Genomic DNA, 21,301 nt, shown 5'->3' with positions numbered 1-21,301 from the left:
GGTCTCTTTGCTATCACTGAGGCAGGACTCTGTTGCTTTGCCCATACTCAGATCTGGGTCACAGTCCTGGATCACAATCCCAGGAAGAAGAGAAGGTGCTGTATACAGTAGAGTTTGCTGCCTCAGGGTCTCTCCTCACAGCTCCAGGGCAGAAAGGAGTGCATGTGGTCACCCATGGACCAGAGAATAGTAAATACCTCTGCTTAAATGATACTATCTTGGAAGTATTGAAAACTTACAGATCCCTAGAAATATCTCTAAAAACAACTGCCAAAAATTCCCAAAGCTTGGAACAAGTAGAACCTTACCTAAACAAAGACTTAAAATCAAGTCTTTGGCTGGGGAAGTGAGCAAACAACAGAAGAAAAAAAATCTGACAATAGTTACTATGGTCATAAGGAAGATCAAAGTACACATTCAGAAGAAGATAACAAATTCAAAGGTTCTACATCCAAAGTCTCCACGAAAAATATGAATTGGTCTCAGACCACAGAAGAACTCAAAGGATTTTGAAAATCAAGTAAGGGAGGTAGAGGGAAAAACTGGGAAAAGAAATGAGAGTGATGTGGAAAAAATCATACAAACTGAGTCAGTAGCTTAGGGAAGGAAATGCAAAGAATCTGAAGAAAATAACATCTTAAAAATCAACTGGGCCAAATGGAAAGAGATCCAAAAATGTGGAGATGAATGTCTTAAAAAGCAGAATTGATCAAATGGAAAAGGAGATACAAAAACTCACTGAAGCAAACAATATCTTTTTTTTTAGTTTAGTTTTGTGGGGTTTTTTTTTTTTTGCAAGGCAATGGGGTTAAGGGGCTTGCCAAAGGCCACACAGCTAGGTAATTATTAAGTGTTTGGGGGTGAATTTGAACTCAGGTACTCCTGACTCCAGGGACGGTGCTCTAGCCACTGTGCCACCTAGCCACCCAGAAAACAATATCTTAAAATATAGAATGCAACAAAAGGGAACTGATGAATTTATGAGAAATGAAAAAGCAATCAAACAAAACCAAAAGAATGAAAGACTAGAAGAAAATGTGAAATATCTCATTGGAAACAACTGACTTAGAACTTAGAGATGATTTAAAAATTATTGGACTACCTGAAAGCCATGATAAAAAAAAAAGTCTAGATATCATCTTTCAAGAAATTATCAAGAAAAACTGCTCTGATTTTCTAGAAGCAGAGGGTAAAATAGAAATTAAAAGGATCCACTAATCAGCTCCTGAGAGAGATCCCAAAATGAAAACTTCCAGTAATATTATAGCCAAAGTTCAGAACTCCCAGGTGAAGGAGAAAATATTGCAAATAGAAGCAATTCAAATATTGTGGGACCACAGGCAGGATAACACAAGAGTTAGCAGTTTCTACATTAAGGGATCAAAGAGTTTGGAATATGATCTTCCAAGGCAAAAGACCTTGATTTGCACTCAAGAATCAGATGAATGCAAAACACTTTTGAGGAAGGGCAGGGTGAAAGGAAAAAGAGAATAGAATAAATGTAGGTATGGGGAATAGGATGGAGGGAAATACAGATGGCAATAGCAACTATGGTGGAAAATAGTGAAACAAGTTTCTCTGATAAGGACCTCATTTCTCAAAAAAGGGATTATCTTGGCAAAGATATTAGAGTGATTTGTGATTTCCTTCTTCAGTTCATTTTACAAATGAGGAAACTGAGGTAAACAGAGTTAAGTGACTTGCCCAGGGTCACATAGTTGGTAAATGTCTGAGGACAGATTTGCACTCAGGAAGATCTAGTTTTCTGACTCCAGGATCAGCACTCTATCTATTGTGCCACCTAGCTGCACTTTTTCATAGCAGGTGATTAAAAAAATGCTCACTGACTGACTGCTGTAACACTCACATATTTGGACTCCTATAAAATTATTTGGATATGTCTGTCATGAATGCTATTCTTGCAAGAAGTTTCTTCTCCACCAACTTCTTTCATTTCAAAGAGAAGTCATTTTCTTTAATCATTACACTAATGAAAGGGGATAGGCATAAGGAAAAAATAACAGGAGAAAATTAATCCTAGAGTAAAGATAGAGCTCTGACATACCACTGGGAGGAGATTCTATCTAGTTACCAATATAGGATGGAAAAAACTGAAAAGTAACTAAAGTCTATTTTCTTGTTTGCTTGAGGAGGCAGTATGGTACAGCAGAAAGAGCACTGAACTCTTTGCCTCTTCCTATGTGAGCTTAGAAAAGACTTGTTTTTCCTTCAGTGTAAAAATGAATATGTTGGACTAGATGGTCTATGCTCCTGTTAAATGATGCAAATTGAGATTAGCAGTTGGATTCACATCACAGGGCTGCAACTCTACATTAAAAATCAGTAACATTCAGAAATAGCAGAATCTCATAGAAATGAAAAGTGATAGCAAATTCATTTCTTCTTTTTTCTCTTTATTTTCTTGGTTCTACTTTGTTGAATGCTAAAGGTTCTAAATAATTTGGCATGTGCTTTGTATTTTATATGGTTATCTTTATTGTTGGTGGCTTTTAATTCATCACAAACTTTTTAAAAATAAGGATGCTCTTGATATATACCACCCCCTGCCCTCCTAGCACTCAAATCAGGATTTTGACCATGACTGTGATGCCAGTAAAAGGGGCTCAAAATTGTATGAGAGTCTACTTTTCTTGTCATTCACTTACCCCTTACTACCACCCCACAGGCAGCAAGGCAATGATCTCTCTAGGAGAAGAGCCAGAAACATCCACCTTTCACTTCAGGGTATATCCATGAGGTCAACACTTGGTGTTGTCGCCTTGGTTCTGGAAAAGAGCTCAAGCCAGCATTTAATGTAAAGCAGTCTCTTGGCACCTCTCTCTCTGAGACTCAATTTCCCAGCTCCACAGCCAGCAGAGGGGTTCTCAAATGCTTCATGTTGAAGAGGGACCTGGTTTCCATCAGTCCTGGTGCCTTTGCCAGGCACTACCAAATGAGGACTGTTTACTTTCCTGCACAGCGGCAGATTTAGGGTCTTAGACAAAGCCCTGGGGGGTTAGTGATCCAGATCCTACATGTGCCCAAGAAATCTCTCTCCAGGGCACCAAGGCCAAGGTAAAAGTGCCAACCCTGTGGGAGGCAGAGACAGAGCCAAGGACAGAACCCACAGTGCCAAAGAGCTTAGTAACTATGAAAGCACTGCATACTCTGGTTCGACAGGCTACTAGTCCATTCTCAAGAAGCATCTACTCTTCTTGCACAGTAACTGGTCACTTAACCACCTCCCTGGTCCCCCCATGTTGGCCTTTCTTAGTTATCAAGAAAAGATGGGACTCTAAATACAATTCCCTGTCACAGCCTAGGAAAACCAAGTCAAATCTTTAGAACTTTAGTAGTTTTCAACAGACCTAGTTATGCTCAAGAAGAGGTCTCTGTTTTGCTACCCTTTCTCCATACTTTGGTTTCATTTCTTTAATATCTAACAGTCAGAATTTCAATTATGTGTGTGTGTGTGTGTGTGTATTATGTATATAATCTGTGTATGTGTATATACACATCTACATTTGTGTATATATATTTATATTTATATGTAAAATACCAGACATATATATGACTTCTTAAGTTTTACAAAGCTCTTATTTTTGTAAAAGTGTGTACATGCACTTGTGTGTGTGTGTGTGTGTGTGTGTGTGTGTGTGTGTGTGTGTAAACATGCACAGGGGTAATATTTTTTAGGTTATATTAAGAGAGGTATACTATCCAGGGGCATGTTAATTCAACTGTACTCTGCTGCTCTGGTCAGATCACATTTAGAATATTACGTGGGGCAGTTAGGTGATAGAGTCCCAGACCTGGAACAGAAAGACTTGAGTTCAAATTAGACTTTTTAGATGCTTACTAGCTATGTGACCCTGGACAAGTCACTGTTTGTCTCAGTTTCCTCTGGAAACTGGAGAAGGAAATGGCAAAATACTCCAGTATCTTTACCGAGAAAACCCCAAATGGGACCATGAAGAGTTAGACATGACTGAAAAATGAGTGAATAGTAATGTTATGCTGCCCTGGTCATATCATAAATAGAATGTTATGTTTCCTTCTTGATATCACATTTTAGAAAGAATATTGAAAAGCTGGAGAGTATCTAGAGGAGGACAACATGAATGGTAGAGATCCTTGATATATCATATGAGAATGAAGCTACTAAGAAAGAAAAGACTCAGAAGGGATAAGAGGAAGAGGAGTTAGATTTGCTATATTTGGCACAAGAGGGAAAAACTAGGAGTAATTAGGTAGAAGTTAAAAAAAAGGCAAATTCAAACTTTGGAGAAAAATGCCAAACAATTTAAGCTGTTTCTGAAAGGGGAAGATGAGTTCCCACTACTACCACCATCATTGGAGTACACTGAACATAAGTTGGATGACTATTGAGTTAAGATGAATAGTCCATTTCCCATAGCCAAAGGTTGAAGGCAACACCAAGCTCTGATTAGAGCTCTGACATAGCATGGGAGATCCCTGAAGACACAGCAGCTGAAGTGGTTCCTGCACTGTGACAACATTTTGAAGTTGGTGAAATTTGGACTCATTGCTTCGACTAAATGGAACTTGAAAAGGTATTCAGAAAATGCAAAGTCAAAGAGAAGGACTCCTGCTCATTCTCCTTTCAAAACAGACCACTCTGTGACCTCCAACCTTTACTGTTCCCTTCAGAAAAACCATCCATTCATCCTCTCCATCAAGAAAATCCTACAAGAAGTCCCATCAGGCATTTCCCAACTCAGATGACTCAAGTTTCTAAGTACAAGAAGTTGAATACCCATTTGATATTTGGCATGTCCATCTGGAACTATGCTTCTGTGGAGCCAGTTCAGAAGGACCATGTGACATGGTTGAAGCCCTGGGAGAGAGGACCAAGATCAACAGCAGATGAAGAAATCAGTTGGGCCACAGGTCTTCTCCCATGCCCCTCAATAGATGGGAAGCTCTGGCAGCCTAAGAGGTCAGCTCCAGGAGGCATCAATCTCAGTGAGATCGAGGAGGCAGGAGGCCAAATGTATGTGTATATTCCAGAGAAGGATTGTTCTAGACCTGGTAAGACATTCAACCAGGCATTCAACCAAGACAAGTTTGGAGATCAGAAGAAAACTCATCTTTGACTCTTAAGCTAATCATTGGGGCAACTAGGTGCTAAAGTGGTCCTGGAGGCAGGAGCACTTCAGAATTAAGATGAATATGTGTAATTGTACTTGACACCCAATGAGGTTCTCTTCAAAAGTGAGATTCTATGATTTTGATTCTTAGCAATGATGTCTTCCATCAAGGGTTTCTTTGAGATGTTTATCCTTCTCAGTTTATCTTTCTTGCCAGTTACTTTTCTTTTTTTTTCCCCTTTACCCTTGATTATGTATTTTTCTTAAAAAATCATTAAATATTTCCTAATTGTTGAAAAATTTGATAACCCTATAAAAATTTTGAGTTCCAAATTCTCACTCTTCATTCCCCTCCCCTTGAGAAAGCAAACAATATGATATAATTTTACATTTACATTTACATATGCAAAACATATCCCATTACTTTTCTATGAGGAAGGCAACTAATAGAGTTCCCTATACCCCTCTCCCTTACATACACATCCTACTATATACTCATTACATGTAATTATGCAATCATGAACCATCAGGGTACCTCCCACTAGCCCATTCAAACTCTCAAGTTCTTGCTTTAGTCTTCTGGAATGACATTATAGTCTGGATCTGATCAGGTTTCTATTTTGTTCCTCCTTCAGGCCCTCTTCCATTCCAAATGTCTAACATTACTTTTTCTTAGATAGACCAGACTCATTTGTGGAGTCTCTAAACAGGGTAAGAAACAAGGGAGAGCAAGAATTGACTTTTAATAAGAGGGTGAATTTATTCAAAAGGATAGGGGAAGGTCACAGTATTTGTCTCATCAGCTATAGACCAAGAAATGATGGAAAGACTAACCTAAGCAACCATGTTTAGTTCCTTGGTAACATATTTGTTGATTTTCATTGGGGCACAGAAAATCTAGATCCAGGAAACCCAATTCATGGCCAGATAGGGAATGACTTAATCTTGTTGACTAAGGTTGTACTTGTCAGATTCTTGAGAAAAGTCATTCAGCAGACACCCTGTCTGATTGGTGCTTACAAACCCTGTCCTTTATCCAGAATATTTCAACATTAGCCTTAGGTGGGCTCATTTTTCCATTCCTAAGTGGCATCCCCTGCATCCCTCTGAATTGTTTCCCCCCAATTGTTGCCAAGGTTCTATCAATGTCACATTGCCCCCAAGAAATTGTAGTTTGGTAAGAAATACCTGAAGGTTTCCCAGTCACTAGAGTGCATCATGATAAAGCAATGTGGAAATAAGGTCAATGCATCTCTATCATCAGCTCTCAACAGTCTTCCTCTTTTTACATCCCTTCTTCCTACAACCTGGAACTCTAGTCCATCCTTACCTTGACAATGAGTGTGATTCAGTCTCTTGTACCCTTGGGGACATTCCACTCGACCATTTTCAATCACTGGGGAAGCTAAGGAAGCAAAAAAATAAGTTTAATCAAGAATATTTAACATTGAATTTATGTCACATATCTGTTGAAATACAAACTCAATGGTTTTTAAGATATTGTTTCTCTCCTGAGCTTTAGTTCACAAGTCTGACTGCCTATTGGACATCTCTAGATATCCTGATAGATTGCCTGCTAGAAATCTCCAACCCAACATGTTCAAAATAGAATTCATTATGTATCCTTCTAAATTACAAACTCTTAACCTCGGGTCTGAACTTCATAGGCTTTAAAGTATTTATTTCCTTTGTAATTCTGTACATTTTATTTTATGGATTCCCCAAGAAGGAATCCATGGGTTGTCGAAAAGTTCCACAAAAAAAGTTGAGTGCCTGTCATCTCTTCTCCTACTTCTCTATTTCTGTTGAGAGTATCACTATCCTTCCAGTTACCCAGTTTTGCAACCACAGATTCATCTTTAACTCTTCACTCATCCTCAACCTCCCCCTATTTCTTATTGAGTAAACTGTCAAGTCTTGTTAATTCTCCCTTAAATAACTCTTGCAGCTATTTCCTTCTCTTTCGTCACATTACAACTATCTTAATTCAGGTCCTCATCACCTTTCACCTACATGGAATTGTAGAAAGAACATTGTCTCTGGAGTCAAAGGGCTTGGGTTTAATTCCTAACTCTGATATTTATTTCCTGGGAGCATCATGTAGAGATCATGGACCTCAGTTTCCTCCACTGTAAAATGTAGGTTTTGTTTAAATGCCTTTAAGGACCATTCTGGATCTATTACCCTATGACTCTTTCAATAGCCTCCTAATTGGTCTCCCTGCATTCAGTTTCTCAATGCTCCAACATTGTCCATATAGTTGTCAAAATAAGTTCCTAAATCACAGATATGATAAAACCATCCCTGATCAATGAACTTCAATCATCCTGTTGCCTCCAGCATAAACTGGTTTAGTTTTTAAAGTCTTTTACAATCTGGCTTCAGCCTGCCTACCTAGATTGTCTGGATTTAGGTAACAATCTCTGTGTCTTTGCAAAGGCTGTCCCCATGCCTCAAATGAACCCCTCTTCACCTCTACCTCTTGGAACTCCAATCTCCTTTCAAGAAGACTCGCTCCACCTCTATTCACTTTGTATTCATTTTGTATACCTGCTATATTTATTTATCTGGGAACATGTTGTATTCCCATTCCCCTTCCCTACTCCTGGTAAGAATAATCTCAAAAGCATAGCTAGCATGAAGTACCTGGCACAGAATATATATTTTTTTTTTTTTTAGGTTTTTGCAAGGCAAATGGGGTTAAGTGGCTTGCCCAAGGCCACACAGCTAGGTAATTATTAAGTGTCTGAGACCGAATTTGAACCCAGGTTCCTGACTCCAGGGCCAGTGCTTTATCCATTGCGCCACCTAGCTGCCCCTACAGAACATATTCTTAATAAATGTTTATTGTTTGATTGATTTGTATAGGAAATTTCAGCAATGGCCAGGAGCTGGCCACATTTGGATCTCATATAAGAAAGAAAGAGGTGGCGAAGTTAGCTTGAAATGCTATAGGTTAGATGGGATCCGAAGATTCACTGCACTGAATAAATTGAATAAGGATAACCCTTTTTATGAATTTAAACACACTTGGATAGCTAGTTCCTTCCTAACTTAAGACCATCAGCTCCTATTTTGCCCTTTGGACAAAATTGTTAATTCATAGTTAATTGTTAATTCATAGTTTCTAGATTTTGGACAGTTCTCCTGTCTCTGACTCTTTACCTGTCTGTAATTGTGTGATATCAGTCTCTTCCTCATACAACCTTGTTTCTGACCCTTCTGACCCTCAAAGAACCTGTACTGCTAAAGACAGTTTTGCTTAGACCAAAATACCCCACCAGCATCATAGCCTCCATCTTGATGTGATATGAGCCATAAATTTTAGCCTCATTCACAGTGTGGAGATAGAGGGAACAGTATACTATATTTAGGAAGAAGGAATTATGATAAAGTGATCCTTACCCTAATTGAAGTATGTAGAAATAGCATGTCATCTTAGGAAGCTGGTGGAAACTATGTGTTATTATGACTGGTATATTAAATTCAATCAATAATCCATTCATTAATTCAATGAGCATTATTAAGAGTTTGTTAGGGAGGCAGAGCCAAAATGGTGAATTAGAGGGAACCATCCAAATGAACTCTCCCAACATTTCCCTTCAAACAACTTTAAAACAATGCATCAAATGAATTTTGGATTGATAGAGACAACAATGAGTCATGGTGAGATTTTTTTTTCTTCTGGACTAAGAAAAACTTAAGAAGTAGATAATATAGGAAAAGTCTATATACAACAGGGTAGGGGAATGGGGGAGATCTGTTCAGTGCAACATACATGACAGTAGCAAAGGAGCTGTAGCATTCAAGAGCTCTCAAACCAGAGATGGTAAGGGGGTCAGACAACTGTTCAGAAAGAGATTGTAAAGGACTCTATTGCCCATAGACAATTCTGGGTCTTAGTTCCAGGGCAGAGAGGAACTCTAGTGTTCAATCACAAAGGAGCAAGTGCCCTGGTCAGAGCAACAAAGCAGAGACAGTGCTAGCACATGTTGCTGCAGGGGACCAGGGGCCCTTCCTTGGTAAAGACTAGAGTGAAGACTAGGAAAGTAGTGACCATATCTTCCAAGATCACACCTCCCTGGAAGCACCAAAAGCTTGCAGACTCTCAGAAGTAGCTCTGAAAACAATAGCACAAAAAAATCTGAAGCTTGAGACAATGCTACCTCACCCCTAAGTGAGTCAAGAAAAAGACTTGGAAAATAAGTAAATAGTGAAAAAAGAATTTGACTATTAAAAAAAAATATATTGTGGTATCAGGGAAGATATAAACTCAGAAGAGAAAAATAACATAAAAACAGCTATAAAAAAAGTCTCAGCAGACACTTAATAATTACCCCGGCACTTAATAATTACCCTGAACACTTAATAATTACCTAGCTGTGTGGCAAGCCACTTAACCCCATTTGCCTTACAAAAACCTAAAAAAAAATCTCAAAGAAAAATGTTAATTGGATCCTAGAAGAGTTAAAGGAGATAAGACTGGTAAAGGAAAATTTGAGAAAAGAAATGATTGATGCAAGAAAATGATGAAAAGAATTAACAGCTTGGTAAAAGAAGCACAAAAAATACTGAAGAAAATGACACCTTCAAAAATAGAATTAGTCTAATGGTAAAAGAGGTACCAAAATTCACTTAAGAAAAAAAATTTTTATAAAAGCAGAATTGTTTAAATGGGGAAAGAGAGGGGTGACTAGGTGGCGCAGTGGATAGAGCTCCGACCTTGGAGTCAGGAATACGTGAGTTCAAATCCAGCCTCAGACACTTAATAATTACCTAGCTGTGTGGCCTTGGGCAAGCCACTTAACCCCATTGCCTGACAAAAAAAACCTAAAAACAAATGAAAGGGGAAAGAGATACAAAGTCTCATTCAAGAAAATAATTCCTGAAAATTAGAGTTGAGCAAGTAGAGGCTAATGTCTTCATGAGACATCAAAAAACAATAAAATAAAAATTTTTAAAAATAGAAGAAACTGTAAAATATGTCATTGGAAAAATAACTGATCTGGAAAAAATATATTGAGGAGAAATAAGAATTATTAAACTACCTGAAATCTATGATCAAAGAAAGAGCCCAGACATCATATTTCAAAACATTAAACTACTCTGATATCTCAGATACTGAGGATAAAATAGAACTTGAAAGAACCTACTAATCATCTCCTTTAAAGAGATCTCAAAATCAAAACTTCCAGGAATATTATAACCAAATTTCAGCATTCCTAGGTCAGAGAAAATACTTCAAGCAATCAGAAAAAAAATTAAAATATTATGAGGTCACATTCAGGAATACACAAGATTTATTGACTTCTACTTTAAAGGAGAAGAAGACATGGAATATCACATTCTAGAAGGCAAAGGAGCTAGGATTACAACCAAGAATAACTTACCTAACAAAACGGACTATAACCCTTCAGGAAAAGAATAGATAGTAAAATTGAGGACTTTTCTCTGAAAAGACCAAAACTGAATATAAAATTTGACATTCAAAGAGAAGACTCAAGAGAAGCATAAAAAGATAAACATGAAAGAGTAATCATGATGGACTCAATTAGGTTGAACTATTTACATTCCTACTTGGGAAGATTTATAATACCTAATAACTTTTTCATTTGATCTCTTTAAAAATATGAATCGATGAGAAAGGGTATGCACTGGAAGAAGAGAGAAGAGAGAGGTATTCTGAGGGACTACCTTACACTTATTAGAAATGATGATATATACTATAGGGGATGAGGGGGAAACAGGCACACTAATGAACTGTTGGTGAAGTTGTAAATTGATTCAACCATTCTGTAGTGCAATTTGGAAGTATGTTCAAAGGACTATAAAACTGAATACCTTTTGACCCAGCAATACCACTACAATGTGTGTACTCCAAAGAGATCAAAGGAAAAAGGAAAAGGACCTCTATGTATAAAAATATTTATAGCAATTCTTTTTGAGGTGGCAAAGAATTGGAAACTGAAAAAATATACAATTGGGGAATGGCTGAACAAGTTGTGGCATGGGATTGTCATAGAGTAAGTACTATTGTGCTATTAGAAATGATGAACAGGATGGTTTCAGAAAAACATGGCAAAATCAATATGAACTGATGCAAAGTGAAGTGAGAAAAACCAGGAGATCACTGTGCACAGTAAAAGCAATGTTATAATGATGATCAACAATGATCAATACAATGATCCAAGACAATTTCAAAGGATTCATGATGAAAAATGCTATCTGCCTCCAGAGAGACAACTGATGCAAATAGAAGTATAATTTTCTCACTTTTTTATTATTCTTGCTTTTTTGAAATAAAGTTATATGGAAATATGGTTTATATAATTTCACATGTATAATTGTGAAAAACTCATATTGCTCACCTTAGCAACGGGTGGGCAAAGGAGAGAGGAAGAAAATTTGAACTTCAAAATTAAAAAAAGAATAGAATATTAAAAATAAATCATATATATTGCTTTGAGCAATGTTCTAGAAGAAATATTAAATTCAATTAAGATAGGTTCCCTGCCTTTATGGAGTTTACATTCTATTAGGGTAATAAGACACAGATATCTAGTATTTTATGATAAATATATTAGAAAGATGCAGATATATTTAATAAATATATAATACTTATATATAATAGTATATAATAAGTATATTAGAAAAATACAAAAGTTCTATGGGAGGTTTAATGGGAAAGATCATTAGCTACATGGGAACATCAGAGGTGGCATTTGAGTTGATTATAAGAATAAATAGAAATTCAGGTAGAGTCAATGTTGGTAAAATGGTGAGAGAACTGGTCTCAGAATCAGGAAGACTGAGTTCTATGGTCAGTCTGACTTTGTGACACTGGACAATTAATTTAACTTCTCTAAAATTGAAGTTGTTGACTTGAATACTAATGAAATTGCAAAACTATAAATTCTCCTTAAGAAGGAATTTAGTCAGCAAAGACCAGGGAAAAGGGCATTCCAAACATAGGCAATCATATGAGCAAAGATACAAGGACTGGATAAGTACAGGATGTGGTCCTGTTTGGCAGGAGAATAAAGTATGTTTAGGGGAATAATATGAGAATAGATTTGATAGATAGGGTGGATCAGAATTGTTGAGGGTCTTGAAATCTAGTCAAAGAAGTGTTCACTACTGAAAGAAATTAGAGTACTATACATACATACATACATAGATATATAGTGGGTAATATACTGGCTCTAAAGTCAAAAGGATCTAAATTCAAATTCCACCTTTACGAGATGTGTGATCTTGGGCAAGTCATTTAATCCTGATTGTCTTATATCCAATGTCTCATATCCAATGCTAACTCCAGTTGTCCTGATTCATGGCTGACCACTGGATCCAGGTGGTTCTGGGGGAGAAAATGAGGCTGGTGACTTAGTACCACCCTCACTCAAATCCAATTCACAAGCATGTCATGGCATCACCTCCCTGACGTCATGGTCTTCTTCAAGAATGAAGGACAAAAACAGCAGCAGCAGCAGCATCACATATATCATATATCTATATCTGTATCTATCTGTCTATCTATCTATCTATATTTCTTTTAAAGAGGAAAAAGTTTTCACTAGGCAATATAGAGTCATTAAAGATATTGCATAAAAGGGTGACAGGACAAAAGTTATACATAAGAAAGATAAATCTAGGGGTGGCTAGGTGGCACAGTGGATAAAGCATCAGCCCTGGAGTCAGGAGTACCTGAGTTCAAATCTGTTCTCAGACACTTAATAATTACCTAGCTGTGTGGCCTTGGGCAAGCCACTTAAACCCATTGCCTTGCAAAAAAAAAAACTAAAAAAAAAAAGGAAGATAAATCTAGTAGTACTATACAGAACAGGTTAGAGAGAGAGAAGAGAATAGAAGCATAAAAACCCATGTTGTAGAGGTTAACACAAAAGTTCTTTTTAGAAAACTCAGTTGTTGGTTTAGTTTCTTCTGTTTTTCATTTTTTTTTCTGGGTGAGGGGGACACCACTCCAACAGTTCTGGTCTATAGGCAGATTAGAGAAGAAGGAGAATATCAAGAAATGTGGTTTGTAGTTCCTGTCCTTGTCTGCCTAAATTATTCCTTTATCCAAGGACAGGATCTCACCTCTTTCCCCATCTCAGACTTCCCACTCTGACCTATGAGCTGTCACTATTTCTAACTCTTACGCAATTATTTGCAATTCTGTCTAGTATTTTCATCACTTCTCTCAGTCATGGTCACAGCTTCTCATCAAGCTCCCCAACTCTCCCACTCACAGATCCCATCATCTGATCCTACTAGTCCTTCTCTTAGTTAGCTTGGAGGTAGGTTCACTTAAGTCACTGACCTGTCACTGTTCTCTCTGTCTAGTTTTGTGATGCTGCCTCCTTTCATGACAAGGAAGAAAGTATCTATGGGCCACTATTTATTTTCTACTTGAGCATAACAAGAGTGTTGGCCTGAACCTTGTATAAAGGGATTGTCACCCTCACCACAGTGAATACACTTTAAATTAAAAAGGCTAAGTTTATCTGGGAAATGGAAGAAGTAGAGTAGAAGTAAAATAAGTAAATACAGTTAAATCTCAATTATCCAAGCTAATAGAAAGGAAAAGGGATAGAGTTAATGTGAAAAATTGAAAGGATGCTTCTATTTGGCTTTAAGATATAATAAGAGAAATTCTCTCAAGAATGTACATATGAATGCTCATCCCTTCAATAATATCTGAGCCCTGATTGCAGATAATATCAATATTGTCCTTACTTTCATCTGACTCCCCCAAAACTTTTGTTAAGTTTGCTTCTAAGGTTCTATATAGCATAGGAGGAAACCAGAACTATTCTCAGTGGGTACTTAATGTTTGTCCTTCATTTTCAAAAAAAGACCACAACATCAGAGAGGTAATGCCATAACGAGCACATGAACTGGATTTGAGTAAGGGAGGGGCTGTGCTAAATCACCAGCCTCACTTTCTCCAGCGTAATCTGGGTGCAGCACTCAGACATGAATCAGGATGACTGGAGATGGCCCTGGATGAGAGGAAATCAGGGTTAAGTGACTTACCCAAGGTCGCACAGCTAGGAAGTGACAAGTGTCTGAGGCTGGATTCAAACTTCCATCCTCCTGAATACAAGGCCAGTTCTCTTTCCACTGCACTACCCACCCTTATTCTTGTTAAGGAAAGGGGGATGGTTCAATTATGCAGAGATCTGAATATAGTACAATCAGAAGATCATTCAGTTCTGCCTTAGGAAAGGATAGACAAGAATGACCAACTGTTGCTTGGAGAACACAGATTAATAAAGTTTAGAAGAAGATCTAAACAAATACCACTTGTTTATAGCTACAGAGATGCAGTCCTGAAAAAATAAAATACTTTACTTAGTCTCATAGCGTTTTAGAGGTAGGGACCTAAAATTCCATTCCATGATCTCACCACTGCAACATGTTTTTTACTAATATTACTGATAGAATCTTTTCAAGGTAATGTAAACATATATATTATTAATATAAAATATATTATATAAATGTATTATGCTATATAATATATTATATCATATAAAATAACATTGGAATAAACAAGAATACACATATATTTTGTGTATTATATATATATATATATATATAGGTATATATTCATATACCAGTGGTAGAATATGTATCATAATCAAAGTGAATTTGAGATTTTAATAGGAGGTAAATATAAACTCATTAATAAAGCACTTAATATGTATTTATATGCAAAGCACTGTGCTAAGTGCTGGAAATAAAAATAGAAAAGCAAGACAATCCCTGCTCTCAAAGATCTCCCATTGAGATAGAGGAGGCAACACATATGAAAGATTTCAGTTGCAGGTCAGATGGAAAAGTGTGTTGACCCTTGGGATGTAGTGACAAAGCTGAGTTTAATGTCTTTTCTTTAATATCAAAGTCTTACAAAAAGTGGAAGAGCTTGAGAAATATACTTCCTTTCAATCTGGGTTTATTGATAGGAAAAAAATGTTCCTAGGCAGGATGGAGGAAATAATTCAAGAAAGATACCAGTAATGAAAAGACTAAGGAGGTGGAGAGGAATTGGAACCAGGGTCAAGAGATTGGTGAGTTTAAGAATATAATACAGCCAGTCAGGCCTGCAATCCCAGTTCTCAGGGAGGCTCAAAGTGGTGGGTCTCTTGAACTTGGGAATACTGAGTTGAGTTAAGCCAAACAAGTGAGTGAGACCTCAATATGGTGAGCCCCCAGGAATGGGGGGAGGGGGAGGAGGCTGCCAGGTTGCCCAGGGAAAAGACAAACTAGCCTAAATTGGAAGTGGAGCAAGTCAACCTTCCCAGAAAAATCAATGGTGGGATCAAATCAGTAGCCCATGCACTTCCAGCCTGGATGATTTGGGGAGAACAGGTCTTAAAGAAAAAGAGAGAGATAGGGGCGGCTAGGTGGCGTAGTGGATAAAGCACCGGCCTTGGAGTCAGGAGTACCTGGGTTCAAATCTGGTCTCAGACACTTAATAATGACCTAGTTGTGTGGACTTGGGCAAGCCACTTAACCCCATTTGCCTTGCAAAAACCTAAGGAAAAAAAAGAGAGAGATAGCAGAAGAAAGTCAGGAACTCACTTGAGTATCCCAAATTCCCCTCAAACAATTTTAAAATATAATAATTGAATAATTGAAAGGATGTTTCTATTTGGCTTTAAGATACAGTAAGAAAAATTACTCAGGAATATCCATATTAATTCTCATCCCCTATATAATATTTAAAGTAATGTCTCAGATTGATTTCTGGAGTGGTAGAACCCAACTAAAGGTGAGCATGGAACAATTTTTCAGCTCAGAACACCTTCAGAGGTTGGCTGGAAAGATTTGTCTCAATAGCAAGCTGTACCAGAGGGCCAGCAGCAGGCCTTGGAGGCAACTTTGGGAGCTCTCAGTACACAACAGTAAGGGGGTCATACAACTAGGGGACCCTTTAGCAGCCTTGAATGCAGCACTGCCCACATGCAGTTCTGGGTTGCAGTCCCAGAGCTAAGAGGAGCATTAGCTCACTAGAGCTTGAGGTCAGAGGTAGAGAGGTCTTAGACACAGTTCAAGGGAGGGAAAGAGTGCTGATGGTAGTCACAGATCACATATTTTTAGACTTCATCAGTTATGATGATTTTTTAAAAAAATTCATCTTAAACTATTATAGTATACAAGGATGAATATTGGGAATAACTATAATATTTCTCCCCTTTTGTCTTAAAATAACTACAGCATAGGGGAGAGATGCTGGGGATAACTAAGATACATCAACAAAAACTTTTTTTTTTAAGAAGGGGTCATCAGAAAGAAGGATGTATTTCTCTGAACCAGAGTTTAGGGTACCAGAATGACAGGCTCTTTAAAGTAGGGACTGAATGAATAGCCCGAGGATTTAAAAGGATACATTTGGCCAGAGACTTGCAAACTTGATTAAGAGTTCTAAAAAGAGAGTAGGGAGGGAAGGATGTTATAGATCCAGATATCACAATGGAAAAAAAAATAGCTCATAGTGAGTTCTTTGTATTTTATAAAATGCTTTCCGAACAATTAATCCTTTGTGACCAAGCAAGTATTATCCTCCTCCTGTTACAAGTGAAGAAATGAAGGCCAAGAGAGGTTAAGGAATTTGTCTGCAATCACACAACTAGTAAAGTTCCTGAGCCAGGATGCAAAGCCAGATCTCTTTGAATCCAAGTGCAGGCCTCTTTCCAACACACTCTGCTCCCTCCCAACAGCAGAAGAGGAGATACCCAATAGTTCAGAGAAAAATAAGTGAATAGGTTGGGAATAAGACTTATGACTTCAGATGCCTTTATATAAATGAGAACATATTCATACACATAAGAACATTAGCATGTGTATAGCACTACATGAACATGCATGTGATAATATATTAACATGTATTATTAATATGCACATGAACATATACTAATATGCATAAGAGTGATGACCTTCAGATTTTAACAAACGGAAATAAATGCTTTATCCTAGGTGAAACAATGGGATAGGTCAAATATTTGTCACTTGGGCAATGGAAGGATGAATCTTCTCCAATTGGATGACTCCTTTAGACATAACAAATAAATTGTAATTTTGAATAATAATGTAATATAGAAGGATGAATACTGGGAATAACTATAATATTTTTCCCCTTTTTGTCTTAACATAACTGTAGTATAGGGGAGAGATGCTGGGGATAACTAAGATATATCAACAAAAACTTTTTTTTTTAAAGAAGCAGTCATCAGAAAGAAGGATGTATTTCTCTGAACCAAAGTTTAAGGTACCAGAATGACAGGCTCTTTAAGTAGGAACTGAATGAAAAGCCTGAGGACTTAGAAGGATACATCTGGCCAGAGACTTTGTCTCTGTTTCCTTATCTGTGGAAAGAAGGGATTGGAAGGATCACTGCTATACAACTATAGAATCAAAATAGGCCCTTTCTAACATTAGGTTGAGGCAGCTAGGTGACACAGTAGATGGAGTACCAAGGCTGGTGTCAGGAAGACATCTTCCTGAATTCAAATCTGACCTCAGATGCTTAGCTAGCCAATACCTCTGGGCAAGTCATTTAACTCTGTTTGTCTCAGGTTCTTCAATTGTAAAATTTTTTTAGAAAAAGAAATGGCAGGGGTGGCTAGGTGGTATTGTGGATAGAGCACCAGCCCTGGAGTCAGGAGTACCTAAGTTCAAATCCTGCCTCAGACACTTAATAATTACCTAGCTGTGTGGCCTTGGGCAAGCCACTTAACTCCATTGCCTTGCCAAAAAAAAAAAATGCAAACCTCTCTAGTGTCTTTGCCAAGAAAAATCCCAAAAAGAGTCACCAAGAGTTGGACCCAACAGTAAACAACTAAATATAATGAGGTACCATTAGAGTAAGGAAACTATCATGGGCATAAGTAATCAATGTACCAGCCTGAGACCACCATGGATGGTTACACCTACGTGGGTAACTGTGCCAGATTTAAATACTCCCTTGCATGCATGACAACAGCAGAATGGGCAGATGGCAGCCCACTCATGCATTCTCATCCTATGCAATTCTTGAACATGTTCTTCCAGTAATACATCTTTCAAAAAAAGTTCTGTCCAGCACATTGGAGTATGTTTTCTACTATTTTCTACTATTCCCTGGATATCAGAGCAACCCTTGGACTGTATCTGCCCATGACATGACTGATATTTTACTTCTTCTAGAATAGTTACTTTTTTTGGTGATAGCTAACTCTGAGCTTCCACTCTCTCACCACTACAAGTGGCTTCCTACAGCTTCCCTATTTTCTGTTCCATATGACTTTCTGTAGCTCCCTGTCTTCCATCTTCATGGTTTTTTTTCTCTTCTTATCTGGAGCTGGGTTCCTCTTAAAGTCCCTTCTCCTGACCTGATGTTTAGCTTTTCATTCTTTTTCTTATTTGCAGCTTCCTCTCTAATTCCCCTGAGACACACTAACTTGCACTTCAATATGGGATCACCTGGTGACATTTCTCTTGCAACTAGCAAGACACTTCTCTTGTCCTCCTTTCCCTGATATTAGATCTCTGACTTACAGATTACTTCATTACATTCATAAAACAACAGGATAAAAGAAGATAGAGGCAGATATGAGCCTAATATGAAATTATATCATATACCACTAGGACAGATAGGGAAAATAGATTATGAGCTTCTGACACGTCATAAAACTAGCAGAGATGAGGCAGCTAGGTGGCAAAGGACCAGGACCCTGGCTCTGGAGTCAGGAAACATGAGTGCAAATCCAGCCTCAGGTACTTACTATGTGACCCTGGGCAAGTCACTCAACCCCAATTGCCTCCGAAAGAAAGAAAGAAAGAAAGAAAGAAAGAAAGAAAGAAAGAAAGAAAGAAAGAAAGAAAGAAAGAAAGAAAAAGTAAAGATAGAAAACAAGTAGAAATTAAAAATAGATGAAGGACTTCAATTTTCCAAACACATCATGTAAATCTCATTCCATTTAAAAATATAAGGGCTTGGGGCAGCTAGGTGGTACAGTGAATAGAGTGCCAGCCCTGGATTCAGGAAGACCTGAGTTCAAATTTGACCTCAAACACTTAATAATTACCCAGCTGTGTGACCTTGGGCAAGTCACTTAACCCCACTGCCTTACAAAAACTTAAAAAAAAAGTATAGGGGCTACCTAAAATAAAATTCTGATCATACAGTTGTGAAACAACTGAAAAGGGAGAAGAATTTAATGAAACTGATGTAGCTTCACAGTCTCCATGGAACTCAGATTTGGAAAGGAAATGTATAAAAGATGGAAGCAAGAATACAAGTCAAAGTAAGATATAAAAAGAATGTCATGGACCTATAAAAGTGGTGTCAGGAAGATACCAGATGGATCAAGATGAATCCTCTCTTACGAAAAATAAACACATATGCAAAAAAAAAAAAAAAGACTTGAAAGTTAGGTTTAGGTTTAATAAATATCAGGTCCACTACTTGAGGCAGATGATGTAATATAACCTTACAGTAGAATGAAAGTCATACTAACTTTTAAAAGTATTTATTTTGAGACAATTGGGGTTAAATGACTTGACCAGGATCATACAAAGAGAAAATAAATGATGCAAGATTTCAACTCAGGTCCTCCTGACTACAGCTTTATCTACTGAGCCACCTTGTTGCCCGTGCTAATTTTATTTCCATTTCCTTTAAGGAAAACAGTTTTTCTCTCCTTAGTTTTTAAAACTATGCATGGCTTGGCCCCTTCTTACCTCCAGTCTTCTTATACTTTATTCCCCCTCTACACATACTCTGTGATCCAGGGATACTGGTCTTCATGCCTAAGATATTCTAACTCCAGACTCCTTGCCTAGAATTCAATATCTTCTTATCTTTTCCTTAAAGTTACCCTGGCTCCCATCAAGTTTCAATTAAAAATTCTACCTTCTGTAGAAAACTATTTGTGGTCCCCTTCAATGCTAATGCCTTCCTTCTGAGATTATTATTTATTTATCCAGCATTTATCTTGTTTTGAGATTGAAACACACAACAAGGCTAATATTAAAATATGTTTTACATAACTTCACATGTATAATCATTATCATATTGCTTGCTTTCTGGGATGAGGGGTGGAAGAAAGAGAGAGAATTTGGAACTCAAATTTTTAAAAAATGGATGTTAATTTTTTTTACATATAATTGGGAAATTTTTAACAAATAAATAAAAAATATGTTAACAAGAGAGCCTGACATCAATCACAAGTAAAATTCTAGGACAAATCACCAAAACAATCATGCATAAGCATTTGAAGAGGAAGTTAGTGATCATTAGGCATCAGCATGGGTTCACAACTCATGCCAAATGAACTTGAAGTGCTTTTTTTGTTTTGTTTTATTTTGACAGAGCAAGTGGTCTGCTATATCTGGGTTATGTAATGGACATGTTTCTTTACTGATTTTTGTTTTATTTTTGAATGTTCTATTGATGATTTTTAAAAAAAGCATTCTCATTTCCCAATGATCCCCACCCCATAAAGAATTTTTTCTTTGTAACAGGCTAGTATAGTCAAGTGCAAAAATCACCATATTGCCCATGTCTGGAAATGTATGCCTTATTTTTCAGCTATTGTCCAACACCTCTCTGCCAAGAAATGGATAATATACTTCACTGTCAGTCTCTTGAAGTCATTGCATTGAACAGAGTTGTGAAATTTTTCATCAATGCTTTCCTTTACGCTATTATGCTCATTGTATGGATTGTTTTCCTGGTTCCTTTTATTTTTTGTGGCTGTTGCTGTTGTTCAGTCAGCTGTGTCCCTATTGAGGTTTTCTTGGCAAAGATGCTAGAGTAGTTTGCTATTTCCTTTTCCAACTATTTTTACATGGAGTAGAGGGTTAAGTGACTTGCTCAGGGTCACATAATAGGTATATGAGGATGTATTTGAAATCAGGAAATTGAGTCTTCCTGATTCCAAGTCGGGAACTATTTCATTCAGTCACCAAACTGCCTTTCTTTTTTTTTAAATCTGTATCAATTAATATATGCTTTCTCAAGTTTCTCTGGATTCTTCAAAATCATTTTTCTTTCCTTTCTTTCCCCGCCCCCCCCTTTCTCCTCTTTCCTTCTTTCTGGATTTATCTGAGTCTCCTCACTTCTCCATCTCTTTTCCCTCTTCCTCTCCTTCCTACCCCCCTCTCATTTGTGATTTCACTGGTATAGGGAATGCTGCATGAAGATA

At 37.4% G+C, this 21,301-nt stretch overlaps 1 protein-coding gene across 2 annotated transcripts in view; it reads right to left on the bottom strand.

The window, feature by feature from the left end:
* Positions 1-21,301, bottom strand: part of LTBP2 (latent transforming growth factor beta binding protein 2) — a 188,010-nt gene that overhangs the window by 56,435 nt on the left and 110,274 nt on the right. For both annotated transcript variants that reach the window (XM_074235724.1, XM_074235725.1), the window contains exon 9: positions 6,442-6,516. In XM_074235724.1, coding sequence (XP_074091825.1) covers positions 6,442-6,516 — 75 coding nt within the window. The remainder of the gene's footprint in view (positions 1-6,441; positions 6,517-21,301) is intronic.

Source organism: Macrotis lagotis, chromosome 4 (assembly GCF_037893015.1).
Source record: "Macrotis lagotis isolate mMagLag1 chromosome 4, bilby.v1.9.chrom.fasta, whole genome shotgun sequence".
In the NCBI taxonomy this organism is placed as follows: Eukaryota; Metazoa; Chordata; class Mammalia; order Peramelemorphia; family Peramelidae; genus Macrotis; species Macrotis lagotis.
Note: the sequence above shows the minus strand (reverse complement) of the source record. Positions and strands in the feature narration are given on the sequence as shown.